The sequence below is a fragment of the Arvicola amphibius genome, chromosome 2 (genome assembly GCF_903992535.2).
Source record: "Arvicola amphibius chromosome 2, mArvAmp1.2, whole genome shotgun sequence".
Classification (NCBI taxonomy): domain Eukaryota; kingdom Metazoa; phylum Chordata; class Mammalia; order Rodentia; family Cricetidae; genus Arvicola; species Arvicola amphibius.
In genome coordinates, this window is record NC_052048.2 from 123,004,739 (window position 1) to 123,023,615 (window position 18,877).

General features: G+C 38.9%; 1 protein-coding gene across 4 annotated transcripts in view; it reads left to right on the forward strand.

Annotated features, from left to right (window-relative positions):
- Nucleotides 1-18,877, forward strand: part of Prkd3 (protein kinase D3) — a 67,528-nt gene that overhangs the window by 29,710 nt on the left and 18,941 nt on the right. For 2 of the 4 annotated variants that reach the window (XM_038318972.1, XM_038318973.1), the window contains 8 exons: nt 2,265-2,403; nt 3,934-4,065; nt 5,724-5,881; nt 10,058-10,250; nt 10,832-10,909; nt 13,298-13,481; nt 14,428-14,551; nt 17,763-17,840. In XM_038318972.1, coding sequence (XP_038174900.1) covers nt 2,265-2,403; nt 3,934-4,065; nt 5,724-5,881; nt 10,058-10,250; nt 10,832-10,909; nt 13,298-13,481; nt 14,428-14,551; nt 17,763-17,840 — 1,086 coding nt within the window. Of the gene's footprint in view, nt 1-1,861; nt 1,991-2,128; nt 2,404-3,202; nt 3,393-3,933; nt 4,066-5,723; nt 5,882-10,057; nt 10,251-10,831; nt 10,910-13,297; nt 13,482-14,427; nt 14,552-17,762; nt 17,841-18,877 lie in introns of those variants that run through there. The other 2 variants (XM_038318974.1, XM_038318975.1) reach the window with 2 other exon arrangements.

Here is an 18,877-nt window from a genome sequence, read left to right on the forward strand (position 1 = left end):
ACAGGTAGAGAAACTCATTAAGATTATATAATTAATAAGATTTGAAATCAGGGCCTAGCATGATAGCTTAATAAAGTGCTTGCTATGTGCACTCAAATTTGACCCCCAGGATATAAAAATCAGGGCACAGTCAGGCTTGAGAGAGTGTAGTGAGGATGCCACTTTACCTGTGCAGTCTTCTCCTCAGAACCCAAACCTCAATCTAATAATGAGATAAACATCAGATAGTTTCACTAGTGAGGCATACTATAAAACACATTACCAGTAAGCAACATAATCAAAATATCCAGAAGCTGCAAAATGTGAGTTGTTACATCCAAAAAAGACATAATTATATCTGGTAGCTGAAGGTCACATAGATTCATGGATGAGACTCTGGAAAGAGAAAGGAAATTTAGGAGGCTAAGGAAATCTAAACAAAATATGATAACATTTGGTATAAATGTATCATACTACTATAAAGTGTTAATAATGGGGAAAGTGGGTAAATGGGAATGCTGTATAATTTTTGTATGACTTTTTCTCTACATCTAAAACTTTAAAAAAGACTAGTAAATATAGTGAATAATATTTGTAAAGTAAATTTAAAATTCAGGCATCCATTTGAAAAGAAAGCCTGGGCAGGATTTTTATAATGTTTTAAATGTTTTATTAATTCTTTAAGACATTCATGCAATTTATTTTGATTATATTCACCTCCATCCCTCCCGCTAACTCCTGTCCATTTGTGTTACTCATATAGTCCTGGATGTGGAGCACAGGCAGCCTTACCCCCACGCCCTTAAAGACAAACTCTCTATCGCCTGCCCATATCTTCTCAGTTAGGGGTTGCAGACTCCGTCCCTCCCACCGTGTGCTGGAACGCAGATTGGCTTGTTCTTGTGCAGGTCTCGCATAGGCAGCCACAGCTGCTGAGAGCTCGTGGTTGCAGCAGTCCTGCATATCCACTCCAGCTACCCTTGCCTCTGGCTCTTGCAGTCTCTCTGGCCCCTCTTCTGTGATGTTTCCTGTGCCTTGTGGGGTATTGAGAGGAAGTGAATTTCTTTAAAATGTTAAAATTTAAACATGATTTTCATGTGTGAGCAGAGTTGAGTTATATTCTGAATTTTTAAAACTCATGAATAGCAAATATCTGTATACTAATTTCCTTACAGGTTGTTTCTGTTTATCTTGTATGTTGTTTAGACGTCTTAAAACTATGTGCTTATGGTTTATTTCCTGTTTCTCTGTAGATGTTTATCTTTAATGTAGTCATGCCTCTAAACCTCGGATGTTTTTAAAGATTGGTCACAGTGATTCTCTGAATTTCAGTGACAATGTTTAATCTTTTCTTGATTTTTTTTTTCAGTTTATGTTTTCTGTTATTTTGGTTCTGACATTTGCTTTAAGATAATTCCTAGCTTAAACACACTTATGTAATATCATAATAGATAGGGTTTTCTGCAAGCCAGTACTTAGACCTTTTCTTCTAGTCACTCAGTAATTTGTCATATTTACAGGTGCTTATCTAGAAAATGATTTTTTTATGGCGACCCTAACGTCTTTTAGTCTCTAGACCTACGAAGGTTTATTTTAAATAATTATTCTTAATATTTTCTGTACTCTTTTACCTGTGTTTGGGTATTTGTTTGTATATTCGTATATCTGTGAAGCGCTGAGGCTTGGCCTGGGTAGTACACATTCTAGATAAACACTGGGCCACTCCCTATCCTCAGTTCATGCTACCATTATCCATTAGGTCACGTGTCTGTTGCAGTATTGTTTTGTATCCTCTCTGGGTCATAAATTTGTTTGAATGTTGCTTTCCTTCTTTAACTGGTGTTTTTGGGTTTTAATTGTTTCAGTCACTCCCAATAGAGACAAGGCACAAGCCTTTAGCACATGAACATTTTACATGTCACATCCAAAGACTAGGAGTAGCTGATGGTGTGTTGAGCAGTACCGCTCGAACGGATGGAAACAACTTCTTGCCTTTCAGGCTAAGAATAGAGTGAGTGAAAGATTGTGTTCTCTTACAGCAATTTAGAAGTCTGAATTTTGTAAGAGACCTGTATTTTAAGGTAATGATTACTTGTTTGCAAATTTACTTTTTTGTTTTTGAGCTTTAAAATTAACCAGGATATTTGAGTACAAGGTTCACCTTTTGGATATTAGAAGAGTTGTTAGGAGCCAGCATTAAGCTGGAACACTTTAAAATTCTTTTATAGCATACTTAACAACAGTAGAAAGCTATGGGATGTTGATACAGGGCTGTTTCCCTACAGTTTCCAGAGTGTGGATTCTTTGGCATGTATGATAAAATTCTTCTCTTTCGCCACGACATGAACTCGGAAAATATTTTGCAGCTGATTACCTCGGCAGATGAAATACATGAAGGAGATCTTGTAGAAGTTGTCCTGTCAGGTGAGCAAATGGCTCCTTTTCCCCTTTTACTTTTACCCCACAAGGAGTATTTACCACACTAGTTCCGTGTTCTGCTGCTCTTAGCTGTGGTGCTGTGTAATTGCTTACTTCTTTAATGTGTAGTAATGGTTTCTGCATGGCTTTCACTTTCAGGAAGGTTATATCACTATGAGAAAATAGGGGAAAAAAGTGGAATTACTTAAGTGTTTTGAAGCTAAGGGAATTACCAGTTAAACTGAAAAGAAATTCTCTTTCTGTAGGTTGAAAAAAAAAAACTGATTAAATTTGCTTTTCCCCCCATTTCTGTTAAAAAGCATAGACGAAGAGAAATGAGGGTCCAAAGAGAAAATGCGGATAAGAGGGAAATATTTAAGACCTGGAAGAGAAAGTGTCAGCGCTGGTTACTTGCACGACTTAAGACTGTTTCTTCCTTCCTGTTCCCAGTGGACATTTTCCACTTCCGTTCCTGCCTTGCCCTTCTCGCCGTCCCTTGTTCCCTAGCTCCCGCCATCTCCAGTCTCCTAACAGCCCGTGGACAGATAGCCTGGGGTAGTGCGAGGGAAGGAGGAGTGCCACAGTGATGGAGGAAGCAGGTGGCCAGGCACCCTCCCACACTCATCTTTCAGGCTCTTCCTGAGACCTCTCTAACTGTTCCTTTTCCTTATTGGTCCTAACACTTCTCATCTGTTTCTGATTCTTCTGTCTGCCTAGTCCTCTCCTCCCCCGCACTGGTCTTCCACCACGACCTCCTGTCTTCCTCCTCACTCACACGGGGATTTCTGTGCTGTTCTCCTTTAAGGTCGTGATCACATTCATTCCCTCTTGGCTTTGGACATTTCGTCAAACCACAGGGACGTCACTAGTGACTTTCAAGTTGAAGTGAAAGAAATGTGTCTGTATCTACTGCTCCATTGCTCATGGAGGAGAAAGGAGTCCTGGCAGTCTGTTTGAACTCAGTGTCTCTTCTTACAGAAACATTTGACAATGAGGTTAAGTTCCATAGCACTTTGATTTTTATCATTTACTTCAGTGTTTTCTTTCTCAGTCTGTCCTAAGCTATAAGACAATGCTTTCGGTATACCTAGCCAAAGACTTCCAACATGGTTTATTTGGAGCTTAACTCATTTAAAGCTCTTGGACTTCTAAAACTACTGCTTGAAATTGCAGTATTGGGCCACGGCTCAGCAGATAACTCACATGGTAGGAGGAGAGAACTCATGCCTACAAGTTGTCCCCTGACATCACATGTGCCATGGCACAGTCTCCTCCCCCAACACTCATACACACAAATAATAAATAAATGTAGTAAAATATTTTAGATCGCAGTTTTAAATGCTAAAAATAATTTATTTTGTAATCACATAAAACTTTCAGAGAACGTACCCTGTTTTGATATAAATGGATATGGCGACCATTCCTAATGTCTTTGCAATTAAAAAATATGGTTTAATACTTTCTTTTTGTTTTTTTGTTTTTTTTTTTTTTTTTTTTTTTTTTTTTTTTTTTTTTTTTTTTTTTTTAAAAAAAAAGCCTTGGCCACAGTAGAAGACTTCCAGATTCGCCCTCATACTCTCTATGTACATTCTTATAAAGCACCTACTTTTTGTGATTATTGTGGTGAAATGCTCTGGGGATTGGTACGTCAAGGATTAAAATGTGAAGGTAAGTGCTTTTAGATTGGTGTATTAATTTGAAAGAGGATTTTACATTTGCATTTTCGAATTACCAATGGAACACTAAGATCATAGTTGGTATCTAGGTAGTGAGGATTTAGAATTGCAAAGTTGGGGACTGGCTTTTCCTTTGCCTCCACCTACTGGTTCCTTTGCATAGGCAACTTAGTAGACCTCTAAGCGATGGTTTCTCTCTGAAATGTAGTCTACTCTACCAGTTTCATAAATAATTAAAGAAGGTAATGTAAACAAAATATTTGACGCAAAACAATGGTTTAGTTATTGTTGGCCACTTTTTATTACAGGTCTTTATTCCATTTTTAGTTTTTTTCTGTGCAGTGGTAAAATGTCAGATTGCTGTGAGTGAGAATTGCTAGGAGTAGGCGGCAGGTACATAAGTCTGAGTAAGAAGCAGTCTTCTCCTGTGGAGGGTCAGTTAGCTTTTTTGTAAGGTAGTGGCAGGCACATACTTTATTTAGGTTTTGCGGGCTATGTGGTCGCCATTGTGACTTACCTCCGCTGCTGTAATGTAAAACTAACCATAGGAACCAGAGAGATGGGTCATCACCTGAGAGTACCTGCTGCTCTTTCAGAGGACCTGGGTTCAATTCCCAGCACCCACATGGTGCCTCACACCATTTGTAACTCCAGTTCCATAGGATCTGATGCCCAAGGGTACCAGGCATGTACATGGCAAATATACACACATGAAGACAAAACATTCATACACAGAAAACTTTTTTAAAAAAATCTTTAAAAATTTAGCAGTTAACCATAGATATTATGTAAATAAACAGCAGACTGTGTTCCTATAAAGCATATTTTTAGAATAGGGGAGATGTCTTAGTTAGTAATGTACTTGCCACACAAGCATGGGGACCTGAGTTCAGTCCACAGACTGAAACAAAAAAAAAAAAAAAAAAAACCAAACCAAAATACTGGGTGTGGTGATATGTGTTTGGGAAGTTTGGAGAAAAGAGAATGGCTAGGGTTTTCTTACAGCTCCCAGTCCCAATGAGACTTTGCCCCCAAAACATGGCGAATGTCTCCTAAGGAATGATAGCTGAGGTTGATCTCTGGTCTCCATGCTCATATACACATAGCTGTGCACAGATGACACATATACCCTTTGTTTTATATATGTATAAAATACCATTACTCTGTATTATTATTTACTATTATTTTATATTCATGAACACTGATGGTTGAGTTCCATATAATTTTCTCATCATTGTAGGTTTGTTGCATGCATGCCTCAGTTTGCTGCTGAATAGTGCTTGAAGCCAGAAACTCATAAACTTTTGCCAAGTGTCATAAAACATGCTTTTCTGAACTCTAACCCCAGAGTTTCTGATTCTATAGATTTGGGGATGAGTCTAGTACTTTATGTTTCAAATAAATTTCCAAGTGGTTGTCTTAGCTATCATAAGTCAAGATTTACTGTTCTAATTAACATTTCTAAATAAACCTGTCTACATATGTACTATTCTTGAATTTGTTACCTTCTACATCATCTGTCGTCTGAGTTCTTAATTAAGGTTGGTATTGTTGCCAGAAAAAATAAAGAAAGAAATGCTGGGTTTTATTTATCAGATTTCAAATAGTTATCTTACAAAATTTTGTATTTTACTCTTAAAATATATTTAGGCTGTGGATTAAATTATCATAAACGATGTGCCTTCAAGATTCCAAATAACTGTAGTGGAGTAAGAAAGAGACGCCTGTCAAATGTATCTCTGCCGGGACCTGGCCTGTCAGTTCCGAGACCCCTGCAACCTGAATGTGTGCCCCTTCTCAGTGAAGAGGTATGTATTCTTAGGCCATAGAAGGACTTTTAGTAGTTATTCTTAGTGATTTTATAAGACATGTGACATCCTAAAACAGGTGATAGCAGAATATAGTAATATGGCTACTCTTAAGGCACTTTGAGTGTAATAATGACGACAAGGCCTACCTACAGCAATAGGTTGTACTTTGTGCCCCCCCGGATTGCATGATCATTTAGCCCGCCGTGTGAGCCTCCTTTTCATTATCCTGGCACCTAGTCACATACTTCACTTAACCTTACATGTAACCATCAGGTCAGGTTTCTTAATACACAACTCTGATTATATTTCTCTCCACTAGGTAACTATGTTAGGGCTCTCCAGAGGAGCAAACCTATACAGTAGAGTGTGTGTGTTCACGTGCATGCGTGCGTGCATGTGTGTGTATTTAAGTGACAGGATTTATGGACTGGGGAGCAGGAGAAACTAATAACTACGTAGAAACTGGAAGCCTCAGAGTATGCGGGACGCTGATTTGAAGTCCCCTGGAGAGCTGCTGGTAGAAGTCTGCCTTCAGAGGCTGGTGCATGCGGAGTCTGGCACACACAGTGATGGCAGGAGAAATCAACTCTGCTGCTTTGCACAGTGTGTGAAATGTGCATTGCTTTTGCTTTTTGCTGCATCTGGACCCACAGCCCCATCAGTGATGCCACACACTTAGACAGCATGTCCTCCCCACTCAGTGTTTCCAGTCAGTTTACTGACCCACATGGCAGTGGTCTAAACCAGCATTTACCTAGCATTTATATAGCCTATTCTCTGAATGCCACCACACTTTTGAAACCTCCCTGTTTGTGAGTCTAGTATTCTGCTTCTGTTTCTGTACTAGATTATAGGAATAAGTTTCTAAAACTGAATAAAGAGATAAATAAAAGCCAGGCTATAAAGCCTTACCGAGTAAGGAAATAAATTTGGAAACAGACATACTGGGAGCAAACCTTTAAGCGTAACTCTGAGATTGCAATCATCGCAGAAGACAGTGTGAAGAGGTTTATGAGCTCAGAGAAGTTCCGAGTCCTTATGTGCCTCACTTTCCTTAGCACAGTACTTGGTACTTAGTAGATACAAGTGGACAAACGAGTGTGCTGCCCCTCAAAATGTGAGCTGTACCACCAGAGCTATTATCTGCATGGCTCTGGAGCCACGGGCTGCTTAAATGACTTTCCAAAGTCATGGGACACGTTAATAGGAAATACTCAAATTAAGTTCAGATTTTATTAGTTATTTTTTCCCCTAATGTATTGTTCCTTTCAAGGATAAATAGAGTAGTTTAATGAAGATTTGTGTGCTTGGCAGTACTTGAAATGGCTTACATCTACAAATCATAATCTTGCCATTGGTTGTTTTTGTAACCTCCATCTTCACATAATAGTCCTATCAGGACTTTTGTATGCTAGCACAGTGCAAGACTTTAGGCTATTGTCTATTTAACAAAATCTTTACAAACTGAGATATCAAAGTAAAAATCTATGTAGCCCTCTTGTAAAAACTCTCGTTTTTATATATTGCTTAGCCACAGGAGATTTTTGAGGTAGAGAAAGAAAGGTTATCCCAGTACTCAAGCAAGGATCATGAGTTCTAGGCCAGTCAGACCCTGCTACAACAACAAACACCTGGTTAATAAATAAAGTAGAAAAGGAATACTGTGATGTAGAGACTAAGAATCAGAAGCTATGTATAGACATATATAAGGCCTTGGGGGGAAACTGATAGTAGAAAATTAGTATATCTTATACACTGAACCACACAGGGAACCTGTCTGGTACAGAGAAGTATATTGCTTTAAGAGCCACACAAATGATGGCAGCTATCCACAATTTGTTAGGAGCCTAGGGGAGAACGGAAGACAGAGAAAAGGGAAAAGTACAGCCATCCTATAGTATTCTTAGGGTAGGCTCTGGGACCTTCAGCAAATTGTGAAATCCATTAGTGTTCAACTCCTTTATAGACACAATATTTGCGTATAACCTACATACATCCAAGCTCTCTTGCTAAATATACTGACATCCTCCTCCCTTCAATTGCTTATTAAATCGGCCAAACTTTCCCTGCCATCCTCACCGACAGAGGCAATCACTGTGACTGATGGGATCATATTGTGGGTCAGCGCATACTGAGGAGGGAAGAAAAACGTTTATTTCTGGAGTTTGATGCGGAAGACCTAAGCACTGACATTAAACTCTGAGTCTAGTTTCCTATTTAGATGGGGATAGAGTTTAAGTAACCCTTGTACTGACAGGTGACTGCTCCAGGTGCCTGGTGCGTGTGCTCTGTACTACATCCCTAATGCCCGGATATCAGCAGGGCCTGAACCAAGGCAGTAACTGGCCATTGACATGAAAAGACCTGCTAGAGAAACCTCTTCTTTACAGGAGTACCCTGTGTACCTGATAACTAGTAGTTAAATCAGCCCTACCGTGTCTTGTATGGTTTGCATTGAGACAAACGGAAAACAGTAGATGCAGGAGCAGGAACTGCACAGTTGACTGACACAGCTGTGCCTTACACGCTGCTGGTTGTGCTCAGACGCCATTTCTGACGGTGAAGACACAGGTTTTTAGTCTTCAATCATCTGGGGAGGTAAAGATGGGATCGTGTTTAGATCGTTTTGTATTCCAAATGTATAACAGCACTTATCATGTAAGAATCAGTGGATGCGTATTCAGTGAATGGAATGAGCTGCACTGAGCTGGCCTATAATTTAGTTTGATTATTCCCTTTGTTTAGAGAGCCGTAACTACAAAAACCCACTTATCTCTTAAGCTACATAAACATTTTTAATTGCTCTTTAATTTTTTAGCTTCACTTGGAAGAAGAAAACAAAAACTGGAAAATATTTGCAATATCAAGGAACTGCTTAAAATCTAACTGCTATCACTAATGCTGTCCAGTTTATTTTTCTGTTTGTCTGCCATAATTTAGTTCAAAATCCTAGAAACATATTCTAGAATTGTTGGGAAGTTTTTCTTTTTTTTTTTTTTTTTTTTGGTTTTTCGAGACAGGGTTTCTCTGCAGCTTTTTTAGAGCCTGTCCTGGAACTAGCTCTTGTAGACCAGGCTGGCCTCGAACTCACAGAGATCCGCCTGCCTCTGCCTCCCAAGTGCTGGGATTAAAGGCGTGCACCACCACCGCCCGGCTGTTGGGAAGTTTTGAAGTTATATTTTGTTTCGGGCTATTTTCACTAATACAATATAAGCAGGGACCATGATTCCTCAGTTTTTTGCTTTTCCTGGGATTAACTACTTGGTCAGCTCTGAGTGGGTAGTAACATCTGTTAGAAATTCCTTGTCAGGTATTGAGTTTTATTGTAAAATGCTAAATGTGCCTGGCAAATACTAATTGTGCATGTGTGTGCATGCTTGGTGTGTGTGTGTGTGTGTTTGCATATGCGCTCACATGCACAGAAGGGTTGGGGGATGGAAACAATAGAAAGCTATTTGGTTGGCTGAGGAACCTACTTTTGTTGGTGATAGAATGCGTTCCATTGTAGGAAGCTATGGAATGTGCCACTGGCAGTAGTGCCTACCTCAACCGCAAAGTCAAAGTCCCTAGGAGAGCAAACTGTAGGCTAACTCACAGCAATGGGAAATTGTTCAAGTCCATTGGACCTTCCCTGGGAGTGGGAGGGCAAGACATCGTTGGTGTTTTGGACTCATGATTGGACCCTGTGTTCTCCCCTTGCTCACCATTTAATCCCTTCTTCTCAACACCAAGGATCTCTCTCTTCTTCAAGTGTGTCTGACAGTGTAGAGAAACAATCCAAATGACAGAAGTATCATTGAACTGCCCCCCATTAAGTCAAATGGATAGTTCCCTACGGTAGTCTGGAGCCAGCGCTGCCACTATCTTAACTCTATATTTCTTTTCAAAGGTGCTAAAAACTGAAATCTGCTGGTAGTTTCTCTGCTCTTAAAAATTATCCAAGTAAAATAATTTTTCTACACTTTGTTCTTGTGTTAGCAATTACTCAGATTCTTTAAGAGTATGTACTTTCCTCATGCAAATGCTGGTAAATTAAGTCCAGAAGAAACTGCTGAGGGCCAATTTTTTAAATGTTGACTTTAGTATTCCCAATAAATAACTTGTGCCTAAGCTTTGCTGCCAACACTTTGTTTTTAATCTTAACTTAAACTGACAGATTGATTTACGTTTTAGTCACATGCTCACCAAGAACCAAGCAAGAGAATCCCGTCCTGGAGTGGTCGTCCAATCTGGATGGAAAAGATGGTGATGTGCAGAGTCAAAGTTCCACACACATTTGCCGTCCACTCCTATGGCCGTCCGACCATATGTCAGTACTGCAAGCGTCTGCTGAAAGGCCTTTTTCGCCAAGGCATGCAGTGCAAAGGTAGGATGCTTACGTTTCTGATATGATTCATGAATGTTTTTTATAATAGATACAAGTTTAAAATATCTAAGTTTCAGAAACATCTACTATAAAAATTGTTCTTACTGTTAGCTTAAAAAAAGAAAGGGAGAACTATATGTACACACACACACACACACACATGAGAGCCAAATTACTTTGATCTCTAGTGTTTTATACTGTTAAAAAAGGAACCATCAGAGCAACTATATGGGAAATAAAGGCATTTATTCTCATTTAAATTAAGTATAAGACCACATGGCTGGTAAGTAGAAAATCTGTGCATGCCATAGATTCTTCATGAAGAGAAGGAGGATGGAGCTGCTAGCAAGTTTACATCCTACCATTGGCGTTAGCTTCATTACACAGACAAAGAAACTGATCCCTAACTGGGTTAAAAAAAAAAAAAAGAAAAGAAAAACTATTAAATGCCTTCAGAAGTTGAGACCAGGCTATGTTCCAAGACTTGAGTTCTTAGAGGGAAGAAGACTCATGATTTAAAGGAAGTGTGATTATATCTGATCTTACCTGTTTAACTGACAAGCTGAATATTTTTATTTTAGATTGCAAATTCAACTGCCATAAACGCTGCGCCTCAAAAGTACCAAGAGACTGCCTTGGCGAGGTTACTTTCAATGGAGGTAAAATTATATATCTTTTTTAACTTCTATAAAACCTAGAGAAGGTCATGACTCCATATGTTGTCTGGGTAAGGTTGTTTATATACTTCATTTTACTGGCTTTGTTCAAGGTTTTCTTTTTTTTAAGTGTTCATTAAATTTTATGTACATTACAGTTTTGCCTACAGGTGCGTACATGTAAGGGAGTCAGATCCCATATAATGGGGTTACAGACAGTTATGAGCTGCCCATGTAAGTGCTGGGAATTGAACCCGGGTCCTTTGGAAGAACAATCAACGCTCTTAACCTCTGAGCCATCTCTCCAGCACCCTGTTCAAGGTTTTCTTCTGACTTGATAACTAAGCAGAAAACGGAGATCACTGATGCTATTAGTAGTAGTTAATGCCTTTCCATCTTTCCTTTAGCCCCTTGCTACTCTGCGGCCTCCAATATCCAGTGGTGCATAGTGACTTCCAGATGCACTTTTAAAATCTTGCTGTTGCCTTTATTCTGTAATTATTGACTTTTAAATGTAAGAACAAGCCTCTGAGGTAATCCTAATGTCTAAAACACAAAGACATTAACTAATTTGCTCCATAATGAGGGCTAAGAAATGGCAAAGCTAGAATTTGAACCTGTTTCTGGCTCTTTGGTCTTTCTTTCAAGTAATCTATGACCATCTTCCTCCAAGAGAGTGCTAGCGAAGCCATTGCCCTCTTTTGGAAGGGAGGGATAGGGCTTTAGGCTTTAGACATCATTTTCCTTTAACAGTTTATACAGAAGATAACAGTAAATGTAAGGAAACCTCTAGGAATAGGCTAAGGATTGAAAATCCAACTCCTTAAGGATTTAATTAACATTTTCTGCGTATTTTCCATGGCTCCCAGTTGTCTTGGGTCTGTTTTTAAATATTGGCTGCTATTAAATATCATAGACGGGGTAGTTTGTAAACAACAGAAACTAATTTCCCATAGTTCTGAAGGCTGAGAAATCCAGGACACCAGCAGATTCTGAGTTTGGCGAGAGTCTTACCTCCTGGTTCGTGGAAGACACCATTTAGCTCCATGGTAACATGCTGGAATGTGCAAAGAGGGTCTTTGAGCACCAATGCACATCATAGGAGCCTTCGCAACTGATCACCTCCCGAAGGCCCCACTTCTGAATACCATTACCTTAGAAGGTAGAGTTAATACACAGGTTTTGGGTAAAACCTGTCATTTACACCATAGCTAGTTGACATCATTGGTAGAGTATCACTGCTTTTTCCCCATGCCTAAAGTCTTGTCTAGCTTTATAGTTTACTCATTTTTTTGTGCTTTTCTACCTTTTAATAAGTGGATTTTAAATAATGTTTATTCATTTTAATTTGCATTTCTTTGCTTACTTATGATTTTGAACATCTTTCAAGTATTGGTTTTGTTATTTGTGTACCCCAGTCCCCACTGCGTTTCCTGTTCAAATGCTTTATTTTTTTCTAATTTGACATACTAATAATTCTTTCATTTATAGGTGGCATAATGATTTGATAGGATTTTTTTTAGCAGCTTTGCTGAGATCTAGTTTGTTTGTTTTATGTTTACCCATTTGATATATTCACAAAGTTAGGCAGCCATTACGCTGTCTAATGTTAGGAATTTTCATTTCCCTCCACAATTATGTAGTTCATAGTCCCGTCCCATTCATCTCCTCTCCAATAGCCTCTGGCAGCCAGTAGACAATTTTCTACTTTTATGTTAGTGTATTTTAGAAATTGTGTATAAATACAGTTATATAATAAATATGTAGGCTAATGAGTGTCTTCTTTTAGTGAGCATAATGTTTTCAGAGTTCATACACACTGTAACTATGTCAGTATTCAGTTCTTCTTATGGACAGATGACACCACTCTCAGAGAAGTGACCGAAGTTTATTGTTGCAGTTACCAGTCAGTGGGTGTCTGAGGTGCACCTCCGTGGTTGTCAGGGACACTGTCGCTGTGCACTTTAGTGTTTCTTCTGTGGGCATGCTTTCATTTAACTTGGGCAGGGACTCTTTAACATTCTGAAGACCTGCCAGCCTTCCAAAGTCACTGTGCTGGCATACAACCCATCAGCATTTAAAGAAATTTTTATCTTTTATTAGTGAATTATAGAATTTCAGTAAATATTCTGAATACAACTCCCTTATCTGATGTTTTCTGCATATACTTTCTCAGTGATAAAGCTCTTGCCTAGAATTTGCAAAGCCTTGGATTTGATCCCTAGCACAAAAAAAAAGTAAGAAACAAGCAAAGACTCCCTCATCTTGAATCTTCAAGGATATTTTTCTCAAGTTTGAAAACTTTTTTCCTAGTTAATTTTAAGACTGATCTGATTAAATGCATTGATACTCTATCAATATTAAACTGCAGTTCATTTAAAACTCTCCTAGAGCCTTCCAGTCTGGGAACTGATGCAGATATACCCATGGATATTGACAGTAACGATATGAACAGTGACGGCAGTAGGGGCTTGGATGACTCAGAGGAGCCATCCCCACCAGAAGACAAAATGTTCTTCCTGGACCCGACTGACGTTGACGTGGAGCGAGATGAGGAGACTGTTAAGACAATCAGGTAAGCTGCTGCCAAGGGCAAAGTCAGGTCAGCAACTCCATTAAGGAAAGGTGGCATTTCTTTAAGTGGAATTTTAAATGTAATTTAAAATCTAATTAAATAGGCTAATTTTTTTTTTGCATGCACCACAATATTTCTAAAATAAGTTCTATCACTTTTGCTATCTACTCAAGGTAGAAAGTACAAGAATTTTTACGTTCTTGAAAAGAAGAGGACTTTATTTAATAGAGTCTGGATAAAATATCCAGCTATGGAACAGCTACCTCAAGGTGCCAGTGTTAAATCATTAATGGAACAACCCAGTTTCTTCACACATACAGGTTACCAGGTGGTGAAATGAGCAGCGAGAATGCATCCCTGAGATGTTTTCATACACATACACCAAATTGCACGTTTTCTCCAGATACAATTTTACTTGACCTGATTTTACTTACTACAATGTTTAATTTTCTTAATATCTATAAGTAATTTCTCTTAATAATAGTTTTCTTTAATATGATCAACTGATTACTAATTTTGAAATTTGAACCCAGTGAAGTTGAGTAAACATGTTTTGCTTTATGAATTTATTCTTCTGCCTAGGGCAAGAAAATTCCTCAACAGCAAACCCAAATGAATTCCCCAGGCTCCAGGTCACCTGACTGGAAGATCCTTCTCCTGCATTCATCGTCTCCCTCCCTTCCCTACCCTCTCATGTGTGTCCACGGCCTTCCAGAAAAGATCATGACAAACTCTTAGTTACAGTATTATAGGAACTTGATACGCTAACTGTGCATCAGTATAACAGGACTAATCCATTTTCTTTTTAAGTCATAGTCTTATAATATTTTGAAAAACATTAGCTCAGTTATCTTTGAAAATTTTGATGAGGCTATATATATAGTATGTATGATACTTTATAAATAGATACTGAAAATATTGATCATAAATTTAAATATTTTTTTAGTCCATCCACAAGCAATAATATTCCATTGATGAGGGTTGTACAGTCCATCAAGCACACAAAGAGGAAGAGCAGCACAATGGTGAAGGAAGGGTGGATGGTCCATTATACCAGCAGGGATAACCTGGTCAGTAATTACATATAATTGAATGTGCTAGTAAAACTTGATAGTGATTTTTATTTTATGCACTTTTAAAATTAAGAATGAAATATGTATTAAGACATTATATACAATATAGAAATGTGTAAAAGTTATGAGTAATGATTCTAGCTAAAGATGGAAAAAATTGGAATTGCATTTGAATAGTCATCTATAGTAAGGTAGGAAACAACTGTTTTATGTGTATAAACAGTGTAAATGCATGTTCTCTTTGGATCAGTGTAAGCAAAAAGGAGGAATTGTAAAGTTTAGTTGAGCGGCAGAGGAAGACATCAGAGTGGAGTCGTTAAAAATGCTAGCTTCAGAGCTAGGCCCTCGTAAGTCTGTCACTAAAACTGTAAACATGGTACAGTTACTTCTTTTTATGCCTCCGTTTGTCTGTCTATAAAGTCTGTGTAATAGTAGTACTTTCTTGTACATCCAAATGAGCCAATATATATAAGAAGAGCTTAGGACAATGTTGGGCATATAGTAAGCAGTCAGTTTAGAACAGTAGCCATTAAAATTTGCTGAGTATTTTCTAGTAAGTCTTTTAAGAACAATATGAAGTTAGATTGCTGCAGTGTTCAGACCTCCTCAGGGAAAGTCTCTTTGTGCAGAGGGTGACAGTTAACGCAGGAACTCGCCACTGGTCACATCACAGAAAGTAAGTTTGTATGGCGTGTTCAGCCACAGATGAGACAGTCACATCAGACCTGCTCTTCTCCCCAAGACTACAGGGACCATTGCAGAAGAGGGGCAGAAAAATTGTAAGAGCCAGAGTTGGGGAGGACCCAAGTGAACAGTGTCTTCTGGACATGTCGAAACTGCTGTGTTCATGACCTCCAGCAGCTGTGGCTCCTGTACAAGATCAAGCCGGTCACCGTCCAGCTCACAGGCTCCTCTTCTAGCCAAGGGCTTTGGGGGAGGGAGACTTGATCTTCTTTAAGGTTATGGCTCCTAGTAGGTCAGCCATGCATCATCAATGGTCCCATACCCAGAAATTTATGGGTGGCACCAGTTGAACTATAGGTGATAAAAAATTGGGGAGGTGGGTGTGAGTTAGAACTGGACAGAGTTGGGGGAGTAATGAGGGTAAGAATGATCAAAATTCATTATATGCATCTATAAAATTCTCAAAAAATAAAAATATTTAAAACATACAAAGTGTTTAATATATTTAGGTGGTTTCAGTAAGGTTTTCATATGGTACTAGCAGTAGAGATTATGACTGAGTATTTTTCCATTTGTTTATAATCCATGTCCTTTCAACCGGAGTTTAAAAAATATAAACACACATTCGAGAGTTTAGTGGTGTGTCTAATGATGGGCAATTCAGTAAATAGTATTGGGATAACCAAATAGCTGTTTGGGGTGGAAATGACTATAACATAAATCACACTTTACATGTAACAAAACTAAATAGATTAAAGACTTAAATGGTCTCAAGTTAAACCACTAGAAGAAACATGGAAGAGTTATTTTATAAAGACCGTATTGGAGAGGGGAGATCAATTAACCAATCTATGAAAGAAATTCTCTATGGCAACCTGAAAACAAGACAAATGACAAACTGAAAAGGGCATTTCAACTTACACTTTAAATAAGAACTAATCAAGAATTGTGAATAAAGCCAACAAATTGACAAAAAATACTGCAACCCAATAAAAAAGCAAATTAATATGAAAGGAGAAATCACAGGGAAATAAAATTACTCTTATACATAAAGTGTGGTTTTCCTTATAATAAAAGAAATATTAACTTCAATTTGCACTGACATAACAATTTTCTTTTTTTTTTTGTTACATCAGAAATCAAAATTTTCATAATACAGTGCAGTTACAAAGTCAATGAATCTCAGCCTGTGGATCATAACCCTTTTGGGGGTCAAACAACCCTTTCACAAGGGTCACCTAGGACCATCGGAAAACACAGATATTTACATTGCAGTTCATAGCAGAAACAAAGTTATAGTTATGAAGTAGCAATGAAAATAATTTTATGATTGGGGGTCACCACATGAGGAACTGTATTAAAGGGTTGCACCATTAGGAAGGTTGAGAACCACTGGTCTGAGTAGTCACTTGTGTGTTAGGGATACAACTAAATCAGGTCAAATCATATGTAAAATAAAACACTATCAAAAAAGTTTTTATATCTTTTTAATTTTTCTGTATTTTTAAGGATTTCATATATGTATAGTCAGTGAAATATATCTACTCCATTTTCCCATGTCCCCCCCAACACATTGCCCTTTCATGTCTTTCTGTGTGTATGATAAACACGAAGTCAAGTTAATGAGTACTACCAATAAATGCCTGGATATATGGCCACCCACTGGAGTATGCAAACCCTGCCAGCATCCACATCCTCAAAAGTAGTGAATTATTCCCCCCTCCCAGCAGCTGTCCACTGTTAATGACTCCTCAGTACCCTGAAGATCATCCACTCCACCTATACCAGGATTTTGTCTGGCTTGATCTGGTTTAGTCTTGTGCAGAGTAACCACAGTTGCTCTGAGTATGGTTGCAAAGCTGTGCCATTCCCTGATGGGGGCATTTCACAGGGCTCCTCCCACCCTCGGGCTCTTTCTGCCTGCTGTGTGATGTCTGAGCCCTGGTAGTGACTGGTTAAATATCAGTGTCCCGTTTAGAACTGAGCACCGAGTCTTTTTGTTCTCAGCACATTGACCAGTTGAGAAATCTTTGACCTGGCTTGAGTGCAGCCCAGGTCTGTCAGCTTGAGCTAAGGGAACTGGAGAAGTGTGGGTCTAGGGGCTTTGCATCCTGGAAGCCCTTACCTGTAGGCACCGGGAACTGGGTAAACAGGATGGTTGGAGCCTGAGAACCACTTGGCTGTTGGTGCTTAGGAAGCAGCTCTGTGTGTATCTTTTGAGAAATTTAGCATATAAGTCAATTACATAAATCTACGCATGTAAATAATCCATAGACATTTGTGTGACTGTCTACAAAAGGGTCCCTCAAAACCTAACAACAGAGCTTGCTTGGGGAAGAGTAGGATAGAATGGGAGTCGCTGTGGGAGTGATAATTTTCACTAGGTTTCTTTTCTATATTTTGGAATTTCAAGCCCCATTGTTTAAGACTACTCAAAATAGAGGAATGGATACTAAAGGGAAAGTGTGAGTATTTTGGAAGGAGTAGTTTTTGAACCACATTTTTTAACTTCTGTTTTTAATAGAGGAAGAGGCATTATTGGAGACTTGACAGCAAATGTCTAACATTGTTTCAAAATGAATCTGGATCAAAATATTATAAGGTAAGGGTTTTGCATTTTATAAGATGTTAAGATAGTATTTTCTGGTTTCAGTCAAGTTTTATATGGTTACCTTCATTTTTATGTGAATATCCTTATGACTTCCTAAGTTTACAGTGGTCATTTTAGGTCCTTGTTGGAACAGCTGCTCTTCAATTCCATTTCACATACACACAGACTAAAAAAGCTGAATTGCCTATGTTTTTTGGCCTAATATTTGGACTGAACTAACTGATAGTTTAGGCCAACGTATAGACTAGAAGGAATGCATAAGCAGCCTCACTGCCCGGGATTCTTTTTCTTGCTCAGCTTAAGGGTATTGCTTGCAGAAGAGCAGTCACAGAGGCACAGCTGTGGAGTGGCACTGACGCACTGAAGTTGACGAGTGTTGGATATGGAGAAAAACTACCTTCTAAATGCATTTCTGCCTGCGTCTTAATGATATGGTCCACCCCAAGTCTCTCCCTTATTTCACTGTCTATATATATGTGTTTGTGCGTGAACATGCATGTACACCCATGCATACACATTGCATCTGCAGGTACATGCAAAACAGAGATGGATGTCAGATGTCTTCCTCTATTTCTGTCTACCTTTTCTTGAAGTATAAGATCTTTTTTATGTGTATGGGTGTTTTATCTCTATGTATATGCACTGTGTACATGCCTGGGGCCCATAGTCACCAGAAGAGGGTACTGGGTCCTCTGTAACTAGAATTACAGGTAGTTGTGAGCTACCATGTAGGTGGGAACTACACCCAAGTCCTCTGCAAGAGTAGAAAGTGCTCTTAACTACTGAGCCATCTCTCTAGCCCCTCTACTTTATTTTTTAAGATGGGGTCTTTCACTAAGTCTGGAGCTCGCTGTTTTGGAAAGACCAGACAGCCAATGAGCTCCCAGAGATCCATCTGTCCCTGCCCGCCACCCTCCAGCTCTGGGAATCCGACAGGTCCTCATGCTTGCCCGTCTAGCACATTACACATCTCCTGTGCCCTGAGTGTCTAATACTCTGTGCGCTGCCTCTAGCATTGCTGGACACTT